This window comes from the organism of the source record quoted next, unplaced genomic scaffold, assembly GCF_019419815.1.
Source record: "Pyrus x bretschneideri cultivar Hongxiangsu unplaced genomic scaffold, Pyrus_bretschneideri_v1 Contig55, whole genome shotgun sequence".
Lineage (NCBI taxonomy): Eukaryota > Viridiplantae > Streptophyta > Magnoliopsida > Rosales > Rosaceae > Pyrus > Pyrus x bretschneideri.
In genome coordinates this window covers 1191698-1211895 of record NW_025999793.1, presented here as the reverse complement: position 1 = coordinate 1211895, position 20198 = coordinate 1191698, and the positions used below count along the sequence as shown (strand labels likewise).

Below are 20198 nucleotides of genomic sequence, written 5' to 3'. Positions count from 1 at the left end.
CAGTAGAGCGCCCAACGCGACATCAACACATTTTACTCCTCAGCTGAGCTTGATCGACGAGTTGGCACGCCCCGCACACCACCGAATGACGTAGTTAGCTTATTAATTATTCAGCATGCACGCCACGTAGGCTTGGTAGTTTTTAGGGTCAACATTTTGGCACGCTCAGTAGGACCCAGTGCTAAAACTACAAAGTTCACATGATAGATCAAGATCTCATTCAGGTTCCGTTGGACGAAATTTGGCGCCAAGTAAAGAATTGCTACAAGAAGAAAGCAAAACTCCTTGAGAAGTTGTCTAGAAGATAGGAGCAATTTTCTGCTCTAACCACAATCAAAATTCCGCCTAGAATAATTGTTAAGACAGCCGAAGAAAAACCTAGGCCACCTATTTTTTTGGTCGAGACTAAAAATTCTGTTGGCCTAGAAGTAAAAGTTCAAGTTTCTGAGCCAAAAATCGACTTAGAAAATGATTCGTCAGAGTGCTCCAATGACAAACAAGGCCGAGACATAAGCCTAGCCAGAAAAACCACGCCAATCGATATGACTATTGGCGATAAAGCCGATATAGAGAAATCTCATTCGACTAAGTTTTTCGAGTTAAAAGCCGAAATTGGCGAAATTATTATGCCCGGGGGGCTTAATAATTGTTCAACGCATTCAGCGGCTAAGAAGAAAAAATATTTTGCCAAATTAAAAGTATTTGGAAATGATTCTTTATTCGGCCTAAAGTGAAATCAAATTGAGAATTTTGATATAAAAAGATCTCGGCTAGGAATAAAGCATCGTTGGCCTCCTCCTGATTATGAATCGGCCACTTTTACTTTCGTTTGCTAATATATATATATATATATATATATATATAATGAATAAATTATTTTCTTAACCATTCGGTTTTTCAGCCGTTACGTAAGAAAATAAGGGGGGCAGCATTGTGTCATGCTAATTTACATTCAGTTAGGCTTTTGTCATTACCAAATACATCAAGATGCTTTTCACCGAATAAATATTTGTGTTGGGCGGTGAAGTTTGTTGGTTGGTATTCAGCCGTAGTGATTGTGTCACTCTAGTCTTCAAAATTACACTCGACCGAGTCCCACACGTTTGGAAATATGATTATTGGGTCTCTGCGTATGGTTGCACTTATTGAGAAGATGATATTATGCATGTATGGTGCCATGGTGGGCTCTCACCAGTGTTGAAAAAATATAAATTGGCATATGTGGAGAAAGGTGATAAACTTCTTTGGTGGGGTGGTTGTACTTTCTTTAACTTTTTGCCATATATTTCTTCGACCATAACTGTCCTCGACCATATATTTCTTCGACCGTAGCTGTAATGATAAACTTCTTTGTTATCGACAACGATGTATAAAGTGTGCATAATGGCCTCAAACTTCAACATGCAATCGGTGGGAGTTGTCTTTCTTCCTAGACATCAACGCCTCAGCTACTTTGCCTTGCTAAAAAAGAAAATCAGATTTTCATAGCACATGGAATCATACGAGGAGGTGGAAGTTCTCTATGTAACAAAATCAAGAGCAAGGGTAACAGGAGGATCATGTTCAAAAGGGGTGATGTGTGGTACGAACGACTAAACATTTCTGCACTCACCAAGAGATATATGCGTGAACTCATTCTTGCTATATTTGCACGCACTGACTCAGCAGTGGTTTAGGTGCTACCAAGAATCAGTTTTCTTGGCCCAATTCTCTCGGCTACCTATCTTTTTCTTGGCCCAGTTTTCTCAGCCCTATTTGCAAGTTTTGTTTCTCGACCGTATGAATTGGTCGAGCTCGACCACAGTATAATTCGGCAAGGCAACGTTTGCAATAGGACAAATCTCGGCCAAAAAGGATGGCATGCAAAGATTTAATGATCATAATTCATTTGGTATTTGTATTGGCTGAGGGGACCATGATGTTATTTGGTTGTGATTTGATTATTGCCGAGAGAGATTTTTTCTGGCGATACAACGACATTTTATTGGTATAGATGATTAATTTTCTTAACCATTCAGCTTAAAAGCCGAAGCTCAAGGAAACTGGGGGGCAATTTTTGGACCCAATTTTACACTATTGGCCCGAGTAATAGAGGCCGTTGAATGAGCAGAATTTCAGACCGTTGAATGACAAAGTGGTTGAAATGATTTTAAATTATTATTGAGAAATAATATTGTGATTTTAATCATGATATTATCTCTTAGTAATATATTAAATTATTTAAACCTAATTTTTGTCCAAATCCCAATTGATTCGTAGGATGATAGAGCATAAGCATACTGGCCTTCATGCATGGTCATGGCTAAATATATCAGCATGGGGATTTGATTAGAATTGTTGGGATGCATGGTCTTTAGAATTGTTGGGATGCATGGTCTTCATGCACGCATTGGTAACTTGCAAATGGGATAAGTTCCAGTGGCAAATTGGATAGGTATCTGCAACGTGTAGAACATCAAGGCATTTTATCAAGAGTCCTAATACATTACTGCATTGTTGGCAAATGGATATTGATTGGCAGAGATATTAATGCACGCATAAAGATGAGGATGCCAAATTGGATTTGGTCAGCCACGTGTGCTTGGCGTTGGTCAGCCATACATGCATATTATTAGAGCATATTTCAAAACGGGACGCTTATCAGCACAAAGAAATATGATCATTGGCTAAAGGATAGGAGATATAGCCCATAGCCAAATGCAATTCCACAAGATAGAATCCAATTAGGACTCTCCATGAGTATCAAGCCATGCCAAGCAGTGGGGTTTAATCTTCACTCTAAATAGAGAAGGTTGTGCAACATTCAAGCCTCTCCAATTCAACACACAAATTGCCATGTGCAAACTCTTGCTTTCCGCAAAACCTCTCAACAACCTTGAGATTTTTTATTTTCTTTTTTCACCAACACATCTTCAATTTGGATAAACAGCACTGTGAAGGCAACCGGTGACATATTCAATTTGGATAAATAGCACTGTTGTCGTAGAATCAGTCGACCGCGGAGCACCTTCAATTTGGATAAACAACACTGCGTCGAGGCCGACTGGTTATCTATCCAAATCTCGGTCAAGAAGGATTTTTTAATCCTTATTGGCAGAGGTTATCTCATTAGCCTTCTCGGCAAAGTGAAGTGTTACAAGTTACTCTATTCGGCACATTGAAAGTCGAATTTGATATTGAACTTCGCAGAACTAGCAGCCTTGACTTCAAGCTCTAGAACCCGAAGGCCGAGATATGTTCCTTCCTCAGCCGCAGTCGCAAGATCAAGAAGTCAGCAGTCTGCCCAACGTGACATCAACACATTTTACTCCTCGGCTGAGTTCAGTCGACAAGTTGGCACGCCCCGCACACAACCGAAGGATGTAGTTAGCTTATTAATTACTCAGCATGCGCGCCACGTAGGCTTGGTAGTTTTTAGGATCAACAACTATCTTTTAGGTAGTGTCCTAATAAGATGTATTACTTGAAAGACAAAGATTTTTCATTTCTTACTACTATAAATAAAGCCACAATAAATTGAGATAATACACACCTCAAATTTCACTAATTCTCTCTTTTTTCTCTCTTGCCGCCACATGAACCTTCTTCCCCTATAATTATTCAGTTAAGTTTTTTTATGCAAGCATCACTTGAACTTCTATGCATGTGCGATAATACCACCTAAACTTTCAATTTTCATTTTTTACCATATGGACTCTCTTAACTATTAGAATCAACCATTTACGTTACTTTCCATCTATCTTGCCGTTAAAACATGTCACTTGTAGTGGTATTTTCATCAATTAATTTCGTGGGGTTGACTAGAATCAAATTGACTCCAAAATAATACTTCCCAAGTCAATATGGCGCCAAATTGGTGGCTTGTACAATCTCAGTTTGACAGTTCCCTCCATAAGAGTTTGAAAAATTAATATTTGAATAAATTAAGGTGAACTACACACCACTTCCTGACCTACATAAGAAAATCACAAAAACTCACTGTAAATGAAAGACTAGATTTTTGCATAATTTTCACCTCAATTCTTCAACAACTCTTGCCAAAATCAAACCGGAAATCAACTTCTCCATTTTCTTCATGACCACTCCTACGCCGCTACAAAAAAATACATTTTGACTTCATAAAAAGTGATTCCAACGAACCCTAGAAAGTAATTGACAAAGATATCCCTTCACGTGAGGGGTGCCTGACATGTTTTAAGCGACGTAGATGGTAGATTTCAACCTTTAAGAGAGTTTAGTGGTAAAAATTAAAAAATTATAAGTGCAGGTAGTATTGACCCACATGCTTGATAGTTGAGGTGATACTTGTGTAAAAATTCCATACAGTTATATAAGCCAACATCATTCGGAAAATTATAAGGGAAATTTGTCATTCTAAAAAATAGTTGAAAAGATGGTGTGAAAAAAGATGCTTCATCTCCGCAGAATGCCAGTAGCCATTGTCAAACATTTGCTAGGGAACGAGTCAGATTTAGGTACTACAAACCCTATTACCTGAGCTTCCTCAAGCAGCTCTACCGTCAGACCCGTCTTTTGTAGAGAGTGAAAGGGTGAGAAAATGAGCAATGCAAGTAGCTTGGTTGCAGAGGCAGTGTGGAAGGCGATTGAGTCAACTCGTTCAGTCACCAACGATCAGCTCTCCGTGTTAGTCTCTACTCATCACATTTCAAATTCCCTTTTAATTTCGTTTGAATTAATTGTTCCAATTTGTGTTATTGAGTGTTTGGTTACTGGGAAAATTTCAGCCTGCATTTCTTGTTTGGTAAGAACTGGGAGAAAGCAACGAGGATAGTGGATCAGAGTGGTATCAAGAGGGTTTTGGGTGAGCCCAGTGGACGTTCCATCTTTCAGGTTTAATTTTTGCAAATCAAATTCTGGGTTTGTTTTGCATACTTGTTTTGTTTTCCACTAGATTTAGTAGCTTGGATGAACATTACTTGAAATTTGGATGAAACTACTTGAATTTGAGCACAAATTTGTTTGTTTTATGCTCTTGTTTAGCCAAAAAGATAAGAAACTTGGTCACTCGTGTAAATCAAATCTGGAAATGAATCATGTTCGTTTGGGCCAAATAATCATAAATTTATTTGATGTAAAGTGAAAAATGAAATCCCAATTCTCATTTTCTGTTGTCTGTTTAGGTCGTCGGAGAATCGCGGAGGAAGGAGGAGTGCTTCTGCTTTGCCGAGCAGTATTGTGCTTGTTATTCATTCTTCTACGACATCATAAACAAAGGAGAGCAGCTTTGTGTGAGTGAGCCTCCTCTCTTGCTCATCCAATTTTTCAATTGATTCGAGCGTTATTCTAATCAATCTAATCTAAACGACGTGGAGGGATATTCAAACTTCCTTATCCATTTTTAAGTTCCTTGAAATCAAAAACGAAAAAAGTAGGAAAGTGTTGTAATTTTTACCATGTTTCTTGTTGTCCGGTGTAAGCATCAGTTAGCTGCAAGGCTTGCTGCATCATTGGGAGCATGCATTGAAGTTAAGGTCTCTGATGAGCAGCTGGCTCTACACCTTTCCAAACCCTGAAATGTTTGTACATGTTTTGCATGGCTACTTGTTTAACAACGCAAGCATGTATATCTTCCGGTTTTATTTTTTATTGAACATTTATTACAACAACGATTTTGTAACAAGAACATCAAGGAACAAGTCTCTGAGATTTCATCCTGTCAATCCAAGTTAAAAACGACGTCTTTGAATTCCTGAACCCCACAAAACCATGTTCTTTGCTCTTGTTCATGCTGTCCAGACTTGTCTCAACTCCAAACAATATATCCACAAACCACCAGTTGCCAACTTCTTCCAACTTGGTAGGAACCAGACCCTTCTCTTCCACAATCTCGTCCCACACCGGCCCCTTATCTTTCATCATCTCCTCCAAGCTCGCCTCCGATCCGCCCTCCTCGCCAAGGTCCTCAATCTCAAGCTCGAACTGCTCTGCCAAAACCCTGAACATATGCTTCCACTTAAACACATCCCCATTGCTGCAATTGAAAGCCTCATTCTTGGCATATGGATCAACTGCTGCCCAAATCTGGTGCTCGGCTATCAAGTCAGCGTCCGAGACATCCCAGTACCCGTTCCACGCCCCTCTGCTCCCCGTAAACCTCAGTTTCTTCCCCTCGTGCTTACATATTGCGGCATAAATGCAGAGGCTCCCCACAATGTTCATCAAGCTATAAGGCGAAAACCCGAATATCACGCTAGGCCTGTGCACTGACCATGTCAAACCCTCCTTTTTCTTCACCTCCTCAAACAAAATGTCCTCCAATGTGTGGTAAAAATTGGGCACGTCGAGCCTCGGAAGGTCTTCGTGAAACGGTGGCTCATGAGGCTCGACCTTGCCCAACATCTCAAACGGACCGAGATAGTGCTTCCGGCCCGTTTGCAAGCATATGTGCTGCAGATTTGGTGCATTTGGGATCACAGCATCCAGCAAGTTCCGAAACATGTTGCCGTTGACCTCACAGTTCTCAGCTTCCGTGGGCTTACTTGCCCACGTCACATAAAATACATGAGTGACATCGGTCAGCTGGGACAGCTGAGCATGTGTTTGATGAGGGTCTGAGAGATCACACTGAATGTATTCAATCGAATGATCAGCGTTCCACGCCGGACGAGGCCGGCGGGCCACACCATATACCTTCCATGGCCCGCCGGGTGTGTCGGCCAGGGGGAGAATCTCGGCAAGGCTATTGCCGACTATCCCAGTGATGCCGAGAACCAGAGCCACGCTCTGGTATTTGGGCGGCACATCATTGGGATCAAAAGTTTTCTGTTGGTGACGGTGAGGCTTGTTAGAAAATGATCATGGAAACTAATTTGGAAGATTGAAGGAAGAAAAAAAGAATGGGTTTGTGGAGAAAGGGCTTACCTTTGCAGCTCCAATGGCTCCTGCCCACCACCAGCTCATTTTTGTGTTGTTTCTGGTTCCTCCTGCCCACCACCGCTGCTACTTTCTGAGCATAATGGTCATCTGTTATATTTGGGAGATGGGAATCTTATCTTCAAACCTTTGCGTGGTGACTATCCTTTTTTCGGTGGCCATTTATGTCTGGTTTTGCTGTCGTGTCAGTTTGGGACTGGTTTTGCCGTCACGACGCTTATTCACGTCCTTTTTTCGGTGGCGATTTTCACACGTTACGTTTAGTTATTCACATCCCTTTTTTTTTTTTTTATTAATCACTATCGAAATAAATAAATAAGATATAATTAAACATTAGTACATGAGAGATTAAAAATGATGTGTGTTTACCATTTTTTTTATAAACTCATTCAAAAACTAAAAATTTGCATCAAGTGCAACTAAAGACGCTACCTACGCAGCAGACTAATCAAATGAGCTAGTCAGCTAATTATAAATTTGTCAGTGACACAAAGCACAACTGCAAAAAATAAACTTATGATGCGTTTGTTTGCTTTCACGAACTTTAAACTGGATTGGACTGGATCATACTACTTATTACATCAGTCTCATGTTTGTTTCATGCTTGATTAAGTTTAATGAAATTAAAGAGAACTCAGCTCAACTAAAACCTTCACTAGAAGGTCTTAACGAGAACCCCGAAAACAACGGGACTGGCTAAGATCGTGTACCGCTTCAATCTCGGACTTGTCGTTCACATGATTGACAATGGACCTGCATCGCCGCCAATGGTCTTCGTGGAAACCCAAATCCTCAAAACACGAGATCTTTGTGAACCCAATGGTTCGTTATGAACCCAATGGTTCGTTATGAACCCAATGGTTCGTAGGGAACATGATGGGGAGGAACGTGAGGAGGCTCATGAGCCACCCGGTGCACTTGATGGAATATGGAAGGCCGAAGACGCCGGCACCCACGATGGCAATGAAGATGCTAGTGAAGGTCTTGGATTGGGACGACAGTGGCTTGAGTCATTCATCTTTATTTTTTATTTAATTTGGGTTTTGATTTTGCATTGAGTTTTGATTTTGAGCTGGATTTTGATTTAATCTAGAATTGGCTTTTGATTGATCTGCAACTGCGGAATAGGGGTCGGCTTTCGAGAGAGAGGACGAGATTTTTAAGAAAAAAAAAAAGAATTAATAACAAAATATTAATACATATGATTAAATAATATAATATTAGAATTTGTTAATTCTCTTACTTCTTAGTCTAACACTACATCAAACGTTTCATCAAGCCAATGCAGCATAATCAATTCTAAGCCAATCCATTTCAATCATCAAGCTAATCTAGTCCGAAAAAGTCTGGTTACAATATAATTCACAAAGTTGAACACATTCACATATCAATTTATTAAGCAAGCACTATGACAGCAAGTAGCATTAACAAGTATATGTGCAACCAAGTCAAAGTACACACGTCAAAGTTCCGAAAAACCAAACAGAATCCTCTCTGCATCCTTTCGATGTACATGAACGGACAATGTACAATGTACGATGAACGGACATTGTACGATATACGATAAACGATGTACGATGAACGGACAAGATTGACGGATCTTCCTCCGTCAAGGACCCGGCTTCCCCGAAAAAAAAAAAAAAAAAAAAAAAAAACCTTAACTCAGTTAAAAAATTGGGGGCCGGTCCACTAGTGTAAAATAAATATTCATACAAAGTATACCACAAAAGCTCAATTCCTATACCTATTTTATGGAGCAGCTTGTACCTTTATGCAACATTCACCTAGCAGCATTACATTCAGTATTCACAAAGATGGCATATCCATCTTCTGAACTCATCATTTTGTGGCACCGAGAACGGAATCAAAACTATGCAAATGATACAGAAATGCGAGATGCAACTTTGGATTCTACAAATACAAAGTCAGTTTCTTCAAATAAACATATGATAAAAGCAACCGAAAATCCTTCACTAAGATCTATATGAAGATTTGAAAATATACTTGAGATCAGGACGCCATGCAAACATTCCCATGAAACATATGTGGGTGAGTTAGCACCAAGTTTTTGAACAAGAGAAAAATGATTTGCAGGTCTGAGTTTACAATGACAAACACAGAAAGGAGGTCTTGAACCCGTAAAACACTCTCTTGGTTATGATAATGTTTCAACCCAAAAACAAATGAGTTTGGAATTAAGGATTTAAGCAAGCATTTTCATAGATATTTTTAGAGATTTTCAACCAAGAACTTTATCCATGAAAATGCTTGTAGCTTCTGGGGTTACTAAGCTGGAGAGGAAAGAAAAAACACTCTCTTGAAGATGGTATCCGAAACCCCAAAATCCAATGACCACCACCCAAAGCTTCTTATCAAGAAAATGTTTTCTTTGGAGTAGCTGTGATTAATCGAAACAAAGTACTAAGTTTAGATTTAACAAACACGTTTCAGATGCATTTTATCTACGAATTGTGATTAATCGAAACAAAGTGCGTACACTAGAATAATCCAAACAAATTGATGATTCTATTATCATTGAGCAACAAACAATTGCATGTAGCTAGTCTCCTATTTTTCATACAAGCGACATTAGAGAAAAGGTGAACCGAACGCAGAACCTCGAATGCAGGTATGTGCTGTTCGTTTCATGGCATAATATTCTTGAATAAAAATCCTACTCTTATCAGAAAATGTGTGTAGTTTTCTTCTTGCTCAGTTTCTCACCAATAGCAATGGGCCAAACTGCAGGCAATTAATGCGAATGATGAAGTCATATGCATGATTATCTGTAACTCCAAGGGCAACCATATAATATATTTACTTAAAGAAACCATGAATGTGATCAATAAACGTGGTACGAATAGGATCACGCAAAACTTTAATTATTGGCTCATATACAGATAAACAAGCAAAGTATAAGGAAGATACATAATTAGATTCGTTTATAACGTTCAATTATAATCTCGGATAAAACTTTAAAATCCCAAATAGAAAAGTTTAACCTTTGATCATACAAAAGATTGTTGCTATCAAAATAAACAAAGCTGCTGCAGTTACAGGCAAGTTTTGTTAACGACGAAGAGTTAATTGTACATACCTCGAAAGTTACTCAGCACCCGCTGCTTCATCTCAGCTTTATCTATACAAAATACGCTGCAGGCCATTTAAATTGAAACTGAACAAACATGTAGCTTAATTTGTTCAGTTACAAAATATTCACAATGTCCTGCAGCTAGCCTTTCCGAGAAACAACAAAGTCATGTACAACAAGACGATTACATCCTCCTCGTCTCCATGCCCGAACAAAATATATATAACATGAGCATCACAAGAGGTAATGAACGACTTGATGTACAAAAGCCTTCAAGGCTCAAACTAAGCCAATCGAGCAGCAACCCCATTCATACAGGAGAAACTAATTATGACCACTTATTTTTAATTCGGTCTAGTAATCTAGACTCCTCCCCCTCGGAAATATGCGGATTAAGATTGCGAAGGTTATTGACAAACTTAACTCCATCATCCCGTCGGTTGTGCTTACAGTACCAATCCACAATGGAGTTGTATGTGTTCTGGTTTGGTTTGCAGCCATTCTTAATCATGTAGTGGACCACATCAATAGCTTCCTCAAACAATGAATCAGATGCATAACTTGCCACAAAGGTATTGTAAGTGATCACATCTGGAGAAATCCCAGCGCCCCTCATTTCTGAGAATATCCGTGAAGCCTCTCTCATATGACCATTTCTACAATAGGCAAAAATGACAGTGTTGTACGAAATTATATCAGGCTTTGTTCCCTTCTCCATTATCTCCCTTAGAAACTGTTCTGATTTCTCGAAATCTTCTGAGCGACTGTACATATACATCAAACTATTGTAAGTTGTCAAGCTAGGAGTATATCCCATCTCATTCATAAATTTCAAAATCTCACTTGTCTTCGAAAACATCTGCCTCCGGCCATATATTGATAGCATCGCATTCAAGGTAGTTATGTCAGGTGAAAACCCTTTTCTTCTCAGTTCCAAGAAGGCATGTTCTGTTTCCATCAAGAGGTCACTCTTACTAAAAACGAGAACAAGTGTCTTCAAGAGAACAACGTGGGGTTCAATTACACCAGAGTATATTTCTTCAGCAAGAATATGCATGCGCTCATTTTCCTTGCCATTGGCATAAGCGTGGAGCAGAGAACTATATGTAAGCTCATTGGGTTTGCAGCGACCATTCTGCATTTCGGCAAGTATTTTCTCAGACTGTTGCCAAAGGCCACCTCGAGCCAGTGCTGCCAAAACAGCATTATAGGAGGAGAGGTCTGGAGTAACACCAGCTTCCAGCATTCTTTTATACACAGCCATAGCTTGGTCAAAAGAACCACACCGGCTGTATGCACTTATTAGAGTGTTGAAAGTATCCCTCTCCGGTACAAACCCTGCTCTCTTCATCTCCCTGAACACTCCTGAAACTTCCGAGTCCATCCCGTTTTGGCCAAACACAGCCAAAAGTGTGTTCCAAGTAACTATGTCAGGGGTGCACTTACATATCTTAATCTCTTCAAAAACTTTCATCATCTCAGCAAAATTTCCCCTGTTACCATGCATCTTAATAAGGGCGTTAAAGGTACAAATGTTTGGTTTGCAACCAAAACTTTTCATCTCCTCAAAAACTCTCATTGCTGGCTCATCCTTCCCAGCCTTCTCATATCCTGACAAAAGGGTGGTGTAAGTAAAAACATCGGGTTTAATCCCTTTCTCCACCATCTGGGTTTTCAGGGCTGTTGCCTCCTCCAGCAAACCATCTCTTGCATAAGCCGATATCAACGAATTGTAAGACACAATGCTGGGAGAAAACCCATTAAACTCCATGTCCTTCAATACCTCCATTGCTTCCTTTGTCCGCCTAGACTTCCCATATACATCCAACAATGCATTATATGTAACCTTATCAGGCACAAACCCATCTGTTTTCATGTCCTGAAAAACCTCAGCAGCCTCCACATACAAAGACCCGCGCCTACAACAAGTAATAAGCGTATTATATGTATAAGAATCTGGGGTAATCCCGGCACTTTTCATACCCTCCACAAGAGCTCTAATCTTGTGCCAAGGCATACCCATTTTTCCGTACACATTCAAAATCACATTGTAAGTTATCAAAGTCGGCCTACACCCCTCTTCCTCCATTTTCTTAAAAACTGAAACCGCCTCCCGATACCTCCCATTACTAGCACAAGCAGTAATCAAAGAAGTATAAGCATAAACATCAAGAGCAAAACCTTCCTTGTGCAAATTCTGAAACAACGAAGTTGCATTCGAAACCCGACCCACTTTCCCAAGAATACTAATAATCACAGCAACAACAGAGCCACTCAAAACCGAATCACAATCCTCACGTTTCTTAAACCACTCGAAAACACTAATCGCCAAGTCAAATTTCTTGTGAAAGCTTAAACCTTTAACAATACCCAGTAAATCCAAAGCAAGAGAGTCCAAGCTAGAACCAAATTCATCCCTATGCATTTCAACTAAACCAACAAGTTTCTCACCTAATTCGGAGGAATCGAATTGTGGGTCGAGAAAGGAGTGGAGGATATGCTGACCTTGGGAGGAGAGACGGTGGTGGGACCAGGGCTTGCCGCGGTTGGAGTCGCGTGACCTGCCGATGCGAGTGCGAGCTCTGGGGAGGGTGGGAGGGGAAGAGGGGTTTTGGGTTTGTGGGGTGGAGGGGTTTGGGTGGAGGAGGAGCTCTTGGAGGAGAGGGGTCATGGGAGGCGGTGGGGGAGTGGCTGGGTTTGGGGGTTGGTGGTGGGTTTGGAAGAAGGGTCTGGAGGAGGGAGGTGGGTTGGGAAGGAGAAGAGGGAGAGCTATTTGCTCTGCCATTGAAGATAGAGTGAGAAGGTTTTGGGTTTAGTGGCTGGGTTTTGGTGTGAGACTTTGGTACATTTTGTTACTCTTGGCTTCGGTTTTGGCGTTGGACAAGCTTATCTTCGAGGGAAATTGTGATATTTTCGTTTTCTTCCACCAAAGAAAGTTCGTTTTCCATTTTTGGACATGAATTCGAGTTTGGAGGTGGGTCCCTGACAAAGTGAAGAGAAATATTTCAATTATAAAGAAATTTATGTTATTTATGTACGTAGATAATATTAATTAATCTAAAGTTTTTATCATTAATGGTTCTGAGGCTGATCAAACTTATTATTTTAATCTCACTTTCAAAATCAATTAGTGTCGTATCTGACTTTCATTACCGCATATCAATTTGGTCATTCTGTTTAGATTTCGTTATTTATTCTATTAGTTTGTATGTGGCCCCCACAAATCCAATAAAATGGTAACAAGTGGATTACACAAAATAAGGGTTTTTATTGCAAATGGTCTCTAACATTCATCCAACTCCTCATATTGGTCCATGAGTTTCAAAAATCCATAAATTTGGTCCCTGTCTTTTACCACACATCAGTTTAGTCATTCTGTTAAAGTTTCATCAATATTTTTTGTTAGTGTGTTAATGTGGTCCCACTAATCCAATCATATGACGCAACATGGATTAATTATAAGATTTTTTTTTTTAAGATTTAAAACTAAAAGTAAAATAAGAAACTAAAAACTAAAATAAAAAAAAGACATCATCATCCTCAATTTGGTATGCTCAACAAGAATAGTAAGGCACCATGATACCACTAAAGCACCTGGTCTTCCTGAACTCACTAATCATTCACTCTAGTTGGTTATAATCCTATCAAATTTGAATTAAATTTGGATTCAATTTATTGAATTTAGATTGATTTTTTTTTTTTCCAATTGGGGTTGTGGGATGCGAGAGAAATGCCGGTACAAAATACTTGTCAATTGGTTCACTCTTAAAAAAACAATAGTTTCCTATAGTTAGTCTACGTGGCGCCATATAATCAAATTAGTAGGACCACATCAGCACACTAACCAAAAATATTGACGAATTTTTAACGAAATGACAAGTGATGTGCGGTAATGAAAATCAGGGACCAAATTTATTGATTTTTGAAACTCAGGGACTAAAATGACGAGCTGGATAAATGTTACAAAAATCCTTATTTTGTGTAATCCACGTGTCATCATTTTATTGGATTTGTGGGTCTCACATACAAACAGGTGACAGAATTTAAACCGAATGGCTAAATTCATGTGCGGTAATGAATGTGAGGAAAGGCATTGATTGATTTTGAAAGTGATGGATTAAAATAATGAGTTTAATCAATTTCATGGATTATTGGTGTGACATCCCGTCCCAAAATTATCTAAAACGTGCATGTGAAATGACATTTTTAACCCTAGTTCGTTTATGTTAAGTTATTGGTTGTTTTGTATGTGTGTTGGCACGATCTGGGCCACACCCTCACTCTCCTTATTCCTCTGTCGCTTTCCCTGTCTCTCTCTCTCCCGAGTTCCCTTTCTTCTTCCTCTTCCTTTGAACTGGTACGGACACACACACACAACTACACCATTTCACCACAGATCGAAGAATCTGAGATCACAGTCGAGATCGTGAGGTCGAGGGGAGCACGATCATACCATTTTCAGGTATGAAATCTGTTGTTTTCACTTTGATTCTACAATGGCAGATTCGTGTACTGTTCATGCAAGATTAACCTAGGTAGTTTTTGGGATTTTGAAGCTTGTAGTTGTGTTTGTGAGGTCCCAAGGAGCCTCGGAGTGTATCGTTGGACGGAAGTGGACGTCAGAATAGCCTGGTTCGAGCTTGGCCGGTTATGGAGTTTTTGGACAGGTATAATCTTGTAGTTTTAGACCTTAAAACTTGTTTGGACGTGTTCTACTAGTTCTAAGGTTTAATTTGGTGCAAGAAACATGAAAAACGATGGAAAAATGAGCGAGAAAACCCAAGTTGCAGGTTTTCCCAGTTTCCGGCACCAGCGACGTCGCCGGAGATTGAACGGAGAAGGTGACGGAATATTCCGTCAATTCTGACGGAATATTCCTGACGCCGTTAATGGAATCTGTCAGTTTTGACGGAATATTCCTAACAGCGTCAGTTGACGCCGTCAGCGTGCCAGGCACGTGCCTGCGCGTGGCCGGCGCGTGTGGCCGTGCCTTGGCCGGCACGTGGCGGCGCGTGCGGTGGTGGAAATTTTTTCTAAAAATATGGTTGTGATCCTGAGGTTGTGTAGAGCACGTTGGTATATTCAATTGTCCATTTTGAGCAATGTATGAGAAGTTATTTTGAACGGAAGGTTATGTGCTTTAAAATTAACGTTTTTATAGTATTTTCGCATATAGGTGACACGTATCCCGAGGACGAGCGTGCTCACGCGAGGCAGGGGGGCTACGACCCTTCCACGTATCAGTGAGTGGGCTTTTGTTTTCCGTATATACCTATATACTTAAAATTCCCAGAAATTTTATATAAATGCTTATCTGTTATATGCCATTCCTTTTATATTATTGGTGGTTATGCATGATTAGTTACATATACGTTATTTATACATTCAATTATATGTATATATATGTATATATGATGGTGCTATGGAGGCACAGGTAAGTGTCAGGTAAGCGTTATTTAACAATCGCATTAAATAGTGGTTAGAGATGATTAGAGAGCTCATAACCTGCACCCCCGGTGTTAGTGCTCCCGCCCAGAGTAGGGCACAGTCCTTCACGTGTCGTTCACCTCCCGCACCACACACTCAGCTTGGATCCAAGTTAGGTGCACAGTCTTGTCGTACAGACCACTGTAGGTGGTTCCGACTCGTAGGTGACCCGCGATTATTCGCACAGCCTTCACGTGATCGTAGCACTAGAACGTTTATATGTATTACACCCAGGCCTGTCGTACAGACCACTATAGGTGGTTCCGACTCGTGGGCAGGTTTAGTTATGGAGATTGAGATTTGAGCTCTAGATGCAGCCGTACAGGTCACGTTAGGTGACTCCGGCTGCCAGACTATATATTATTGATACGATTTGTAACTGAGCACTTGCATATTGTTATGAGGCTTTGACATGGCATAAATTTGAGCATGATTGGCATGTTTATATCTACGTACTTATGTTTATTTTCTGGGAGGTATACAGGTTTTACGGTGAGGGGTTAGAATGTATTTTATTAAATGGTTTTCAAAGAGCTTTGTTTTTGCCCACTCACGCTTTTGTTTTGCGCCCCTCCAGGTTTTAGCTAGCTAGCAGGTTCGGTGGTTTCCCAGAGGGCTTTCCGGCGCTTCTGACAGACACGCACCAATGTAGGGTCACTTCGGGTGCACTGTTATCGTATTATGTTAATTTGGACTGCTTAGGAGTTATGCTCTGAACTTGTGTCGTTTCACACTAGCACTTACTTTGACTTTTGTATGTTAGTTTTTAATTATTCGTACTTTTATATTACTATCTTACTAGCTTCCGCACTGTGCACATGGCTACGTCACTTCCACGTGACAGCCAGCACACTCTGATCTCGGTCGGGGTGTGTCAATTGGTGATAAAAACCCTTAAACATATGTATATAGGAAAAATAGAAAAATGATTTCAAGTGACATGGCCCCGTGAGATTTACAAAGTGGTTTGATGAGAGAAATATACTTGGAATTTGAACAAAAGTCAAAGTTTATAAATTGATATGCATCAATTCTCTTGTTTGGATTCATAAACATAGAAACTTGGAAGTGATGGATTAAAATAATGAGTTTAATCAATTTCATGGATTATTGGTGATAAAAACCCTTAAACATATGTATATAGGAAAAATAGAAAAATGATTTCAAGTGACATGGCCCCGTGAGATTTACAAAGTGGTTTGATGAGAGAAATATACTTGGAATTTGAACAAAAGTCAAAGTTTATAAATTGATAAGCATCAATTCTCTTGTTTGGATTCATAAACATAGAAACTTGGAATTTCTTCCGCGTTACAAAAAAAAAAATAAATAAATAAATAAATAAATTCAAGACCTCAAATTCCCAAGTTTAAATTCTTTATAGATATGTATCATTTCCAAATTTCTATAAGTGAGAGGTCAAAAGTAAAATATTTTCATATTCAAATTATGTTGTTCTTTAGAATAACCAAACAAAAAAAATTCACAAATTACAAAAAAAATTCCTTCATTTAAAATTTCTTCGTAATTTTACATTTCCCCGTCCAAAGAGAGGGAATTTCCTCTTCTTTTTCTTTTCAATTTTTCTTGGTGGCTATGTTTGAAAGAAAGAAGAGTTGAGGGTTAAGTTTAGATTCAAATAAAACCACATTTTGCTCCGAGTATTGAATATGAATTTATATGAAATAGGTTCATCACAATTGTAATTGTCCCTATCTAATAAATTGAGACAACACATCTTGGTAAACTCGTTCCATATAAATCATTCTCCAAGTAGTACTGACCCCTTTATGAGGATCCTGAGAGAGTTCAAAATTCCAACTGCATTCAAATGAGTCATGTCAGAAGAAATAGCATCAATAAAAACTCTTGGACCCCAATAGTTCCACAAATTTAAAGCTTTTTAAGCAAAGCAGCCCAGCAGTGACATTGTGTAATATAGAAAGCCTACCACATGATAAGGAATCCAAAAGCAAAACTCTAACTAAAGCTAAAGTTCCGTAAGTACAAAAACTAAACACTTAGAGAAGCATAATGCAGCAGCATGACTTTTCAGCGGTACCACAACACAACCCCCACGTACAAAAACATTTTGCTTCTTAAACGATCCGAAGTTCCAAAGTCTTTCTTCCTACACAAGGGTCATTCAAAGGAAATGGGGGGTGATCAATCCAGCAACCTCGAGAAATCCAACGCGGTCCTTCCCTGCAAAGATCTTCTTCAGCTTCTCATCACAGACTATGATCTTCTTGTTTTGGGGGTCCTAGAAGAATGACACCAAAGGACAAAGTCAGCAAAAATTAAAGGCTGTTAACATAAAACATAGATTTTAAGCATCATACAAGGAGATAATAAGATAGTTTAACATTAACAAAACAGAATACAACCCTAACCACAGACTCACAATAGGAATCAAAACCACAAGCAAGTACACTCACTTTATTGCACCCCTAAACAAACTTGGGAAACATCTATTCTTTGAATCCTAAATTACGATATATATTCAGCCTCCAATAGAATCTTTAGATAGTCACAAGAAAAGAAATAAACTGTATAACAAGTACATGAAACACCAGATTCAGATCAAATGGAAATGGAGAAAATTTCATCAATTTATGTACAAAAGAAAAACTAAACTTATCAACCAGATTTTTTTTCCCTGAATCGATATCAGCAAACAAGTGCTCAATCAATCTAATTGCTTTATATTTGTGCAAAACTGGAACCTCATTGGCAGATGAGCGATGAATTAGCAAATGCAGCAATAACTTAACGGATAGAAAAACAGACGCGTGAGTTGAAACTAAAACAAATACAACCAAAAGAAAATTGGTCTGCAATCTTTTAAAGAGTTCACGTAATCAAACACCAGAGTAATCCAAGAATTTCCATTCTATTTTTACAGGTGAATCTCATTTACTTATAAGTTGGAACTCTAAAACATGTTAGATCTGCAATTAAGAGTTTTGAACACGTGTATTGTGCAGATAAATTTGACTAGTGTTTGCCATTAAAATAAAATAAAATTGCAGACTGCCAAAGCGTACAAAATTGCACAAGAAACAAGCTTAACAAAGCAAAGAAACTGTCAATGAAATTGTGCGAAATTTTTTCTCTCTTTTGCATAAATAAACAGAACTCAAGCAACAACACCATCTTACCAGTACTACGGAAGAAAACTTTAAATATACAAAATAAAGTATGGAAAGAAAACGTAAAGTAAATGTAGTCCGTAAGTGCTGCGAACTAACACAACTATCAGCCTAGAAACACTGAACTCCAACAGATACAAAAGAATCCAGAAAACAACAAAGAGAAAAATTTAAGAATAAAATAATAAACTTCCCCGCATCTTGCATACGGACAGCCTTATCCGGTCCTATCTAAACAGAATAACAAGCATACCAAACCCTAGAAACCCTGAGTACCAACCTAAGCCATAGCAAAGTACACCACTTCTCATTTTCAATTCAAGCATTGCCTAAACCATATATGTAAAACCCCACATTAGCAACAGGATAAACCCATCTAAATACACGGCAGTAATGAAGTCACGAATCCAGAAATAACAAACTCAAGTCTCATACACATCAAGACAGTCCATTGCATGTTCCAACAAGCAAAAGACATTCAAAAATTCGAGCTTAAACCGGTTAAAAACTCATTGGAAGCAAACTAAGTGTAGTAACAATACTAACAACAAAAACCCACATTTCATCTACGCCATCGCAACTATCCAAGCAAAAATCCACTCACATTCACAACATCAAGCAATTTCAGCACAAAAACAAGAAAATCTAATCATTACATACAAACATAACCATATCCACACTTTTTTTCTCTAAAAACTACAAATGTACCAATTAAACACCAAATGGACAAAAGGGTTTTCAAAAAATCAACCACAAAGCGATAAAATGCAAACTTCAAAAAAAATTAAAAAAAAAAAGTAAACCTGAAGATTGTTCTGCTTAATGTGGGCCCAAATCTGCTTCAGAGCCTGGGTGCGAGAAATCTCGGGGGCACCCACAAGGGCTTGCATCTCAGGCGATACTTTGCGAGGCTTCATAATGCCGCGGGGCTCGCGGGGGGTGGTGGTGGCCGGCTTCGAGGCAGTGGCGAGGGTTGGGATACGCACCATGCGCAGGTTAGCGGGGGCGAACCTGAGGGAGGAGGATGGGGAGGAGAAAGGAGGGCTGATAAACGACGACGTTTCGCCGGAGAGGAAGGTGGATGTCCTGGAGGAGATGAGGCCTGTGGTTGCCGCCATGTCGTTTAGTCTGCTCAAGGGATAGCGTTTTGAGAGAGAGTGGGAGAGTTGAGAGTGCGACTGAGAGAGTGTTCTGAACCCGCCTTGTTCCCTTTATCTTGAGTTGTCTTTACACGAACGCCTCATTTGGCAGGTCATATTAAGCATCGGATAAGATTAATAATACGATAGCATGTGTTTAGTGCATTCTTGTACTAAATAAATACCTGTTTATTATATCATTCATCAAATTTAGTACCGCTGACACTGGATAATTAATATAACTCAAAAGCTTGGTATTATTAGTTGGGGTTGCTAAACAAAAACTGTGATATTCTGTCCTTAAAATTAGTATTTTATTTTATTTTTGACATATTACAGAGATTTAATTGAAGTTAGTTCATTAATTCTTCAGTTTCAACAAAAGTGAAATGAAGGGTATTTCTACCATTTCAAATTTTACTCAACCTTTTTCGG

General features: G+C 39.2%; 4 protein-coding genes across 4 annotated transcripts; 1 reads left to right on the top strand and 3 right to left on the bottom strand.

Moving 5' to 3' along the window:
* Positions 1–4363: 4363 nt before the first annotated feature.
* Positions 4364–5650, top strand: LOC125470935. Its single transcript, XM_048570748.1, has 3 exons — positions 4364–4644; positions 4746–4851; positions 5142–5650. Exons 1-3 carry the CDS (start codon positions 4559–4561, stop codon positions 5289–5291), a joined length of 342 nt encoding a protein of 113 aa, XP_048426705.1. The 5' UTR covers positions 4364–4558; the 3' UTR covers positions 5292–5650.
* On the bottom strand, positions 5584–7043 carry LOC125470934 (3-oxo-Delta(4,5)-steroid 5-beta-reductase-like). Its single transcript, XM_048570747.1, has 2 exons — positions 6883–7043; positions 5584–6783 (listed from the first exon to the last, which is right to left on the bottom strand). Exons 1-2 carry the CDS (start codon positions 6919–6921, stop codon positions 5647–5649), a joined length of 1176 nt encoding a protein of 391 aa, XP_048426704.1. The 5' UTR covers positions 6922–7043; the 3' UTR covers positions 5584–5646.
* Positions 7044–9398: 2355 nt separating this feature from the next.
* Positions 9399–12878, bottom strand: LOC125470932 (pentatricopeptide repeat-containing protein At5g02860). Its single transcript, XM_048570746.1, has 2 exons — positions 9992–12878; positions 9399–9636 (listed from the first exon to the last, which is right to left on the bottom strand). Exon 1 carries the CDS (start codon positions 12768–12770, stop codon positions 10314–10316), a length of 2457 nt encoding a protein of 818 aa, XP_048426703.1. The 5' UTR covers positions 12771–12878; the 3' UTR covers positions 9399–9636; positions 9992–10313.
* Positions 12879–17311: 4433 nt separating this feature from the next.
* On the bottom strand, positions 17312–19774 carry LOC125470923. The gene is made up of 2 exons (XM_048570729.1): positions 19428–19774; positions 17312–17735 (listed from the first exon to the last, which is right to left on the bottom strand). Exons 1-2 carry the CDS (start codon positions 19740–19742, stop codon positions 17619–17621), a joined length of 432 nt encoding a protein of 143 aa, XP_048426686.1. The 5' UTR covers positions 19743–19774; the 3' UTR covers positions 17312–17618.
* Between the last annotated feature and the right edge of the window lie 424 nt (positions 19775–20198).

Bases quoted from the DNA above. Each gene is read 5' to 3' on its own strand.
- LOC125470935 (XM_048570748.1), top strand. From the start codon at position 4,559: ATGAGCAATGCAAGTAGCTTGGTTGCAGAGGCAGTGTGGAAGGCGATT. The intron at 4,645-4,745 runs GTTAGTCTCTAC...GGAAAATTTCAG, and splicing joins ACCAACGATCAGCTCTCCGT to CCTGCATTTCTTGTTTGGTA. The intron at 4,852-5,141 runs GTTTAATTTTTG...TTGTCTGTTTAG, and splicing joins GTGGACGTTCCATCTTTCAG to GTCGTCGGAGAATCGCGGAG.
- LOC125470934 (XM_048570747.1), bottom strand. From the start codon at position 6,921: ATGAGCTGGTGGTGGGCAGGAGCCATTGGAGCTGCAAAG. The intron at 6,784-6,882 runs GTAAGCCCTTTC...CGTCACCAACAG, and splicing joins GAGCCATTGGAGCTGCAAAG to AAAACTTTTGATCCCAATGA.
- LOC125470932 (XM_048570746.1), bottom strand. From the start codon at position 12,770: ATGGCAGAGCAAATAGCTCTCCCTCTTCTCCTTCCCAACCCACCTCCC.
- LOC125470923 (XM_048570729.1), bottom strand. From the start codon at position 19,742: ATGGCGGCAACCACAGGCCTCATCTCCTCCAGGACATCCACCTTCCTC. The intron at 17,736-19,427 runs GTTTACTTTTTT...TCATTCTTCTAG, and splicing joins TTAAGCAGAACAATCTTCAG to GACCCCCAAAACAAGAAGAT.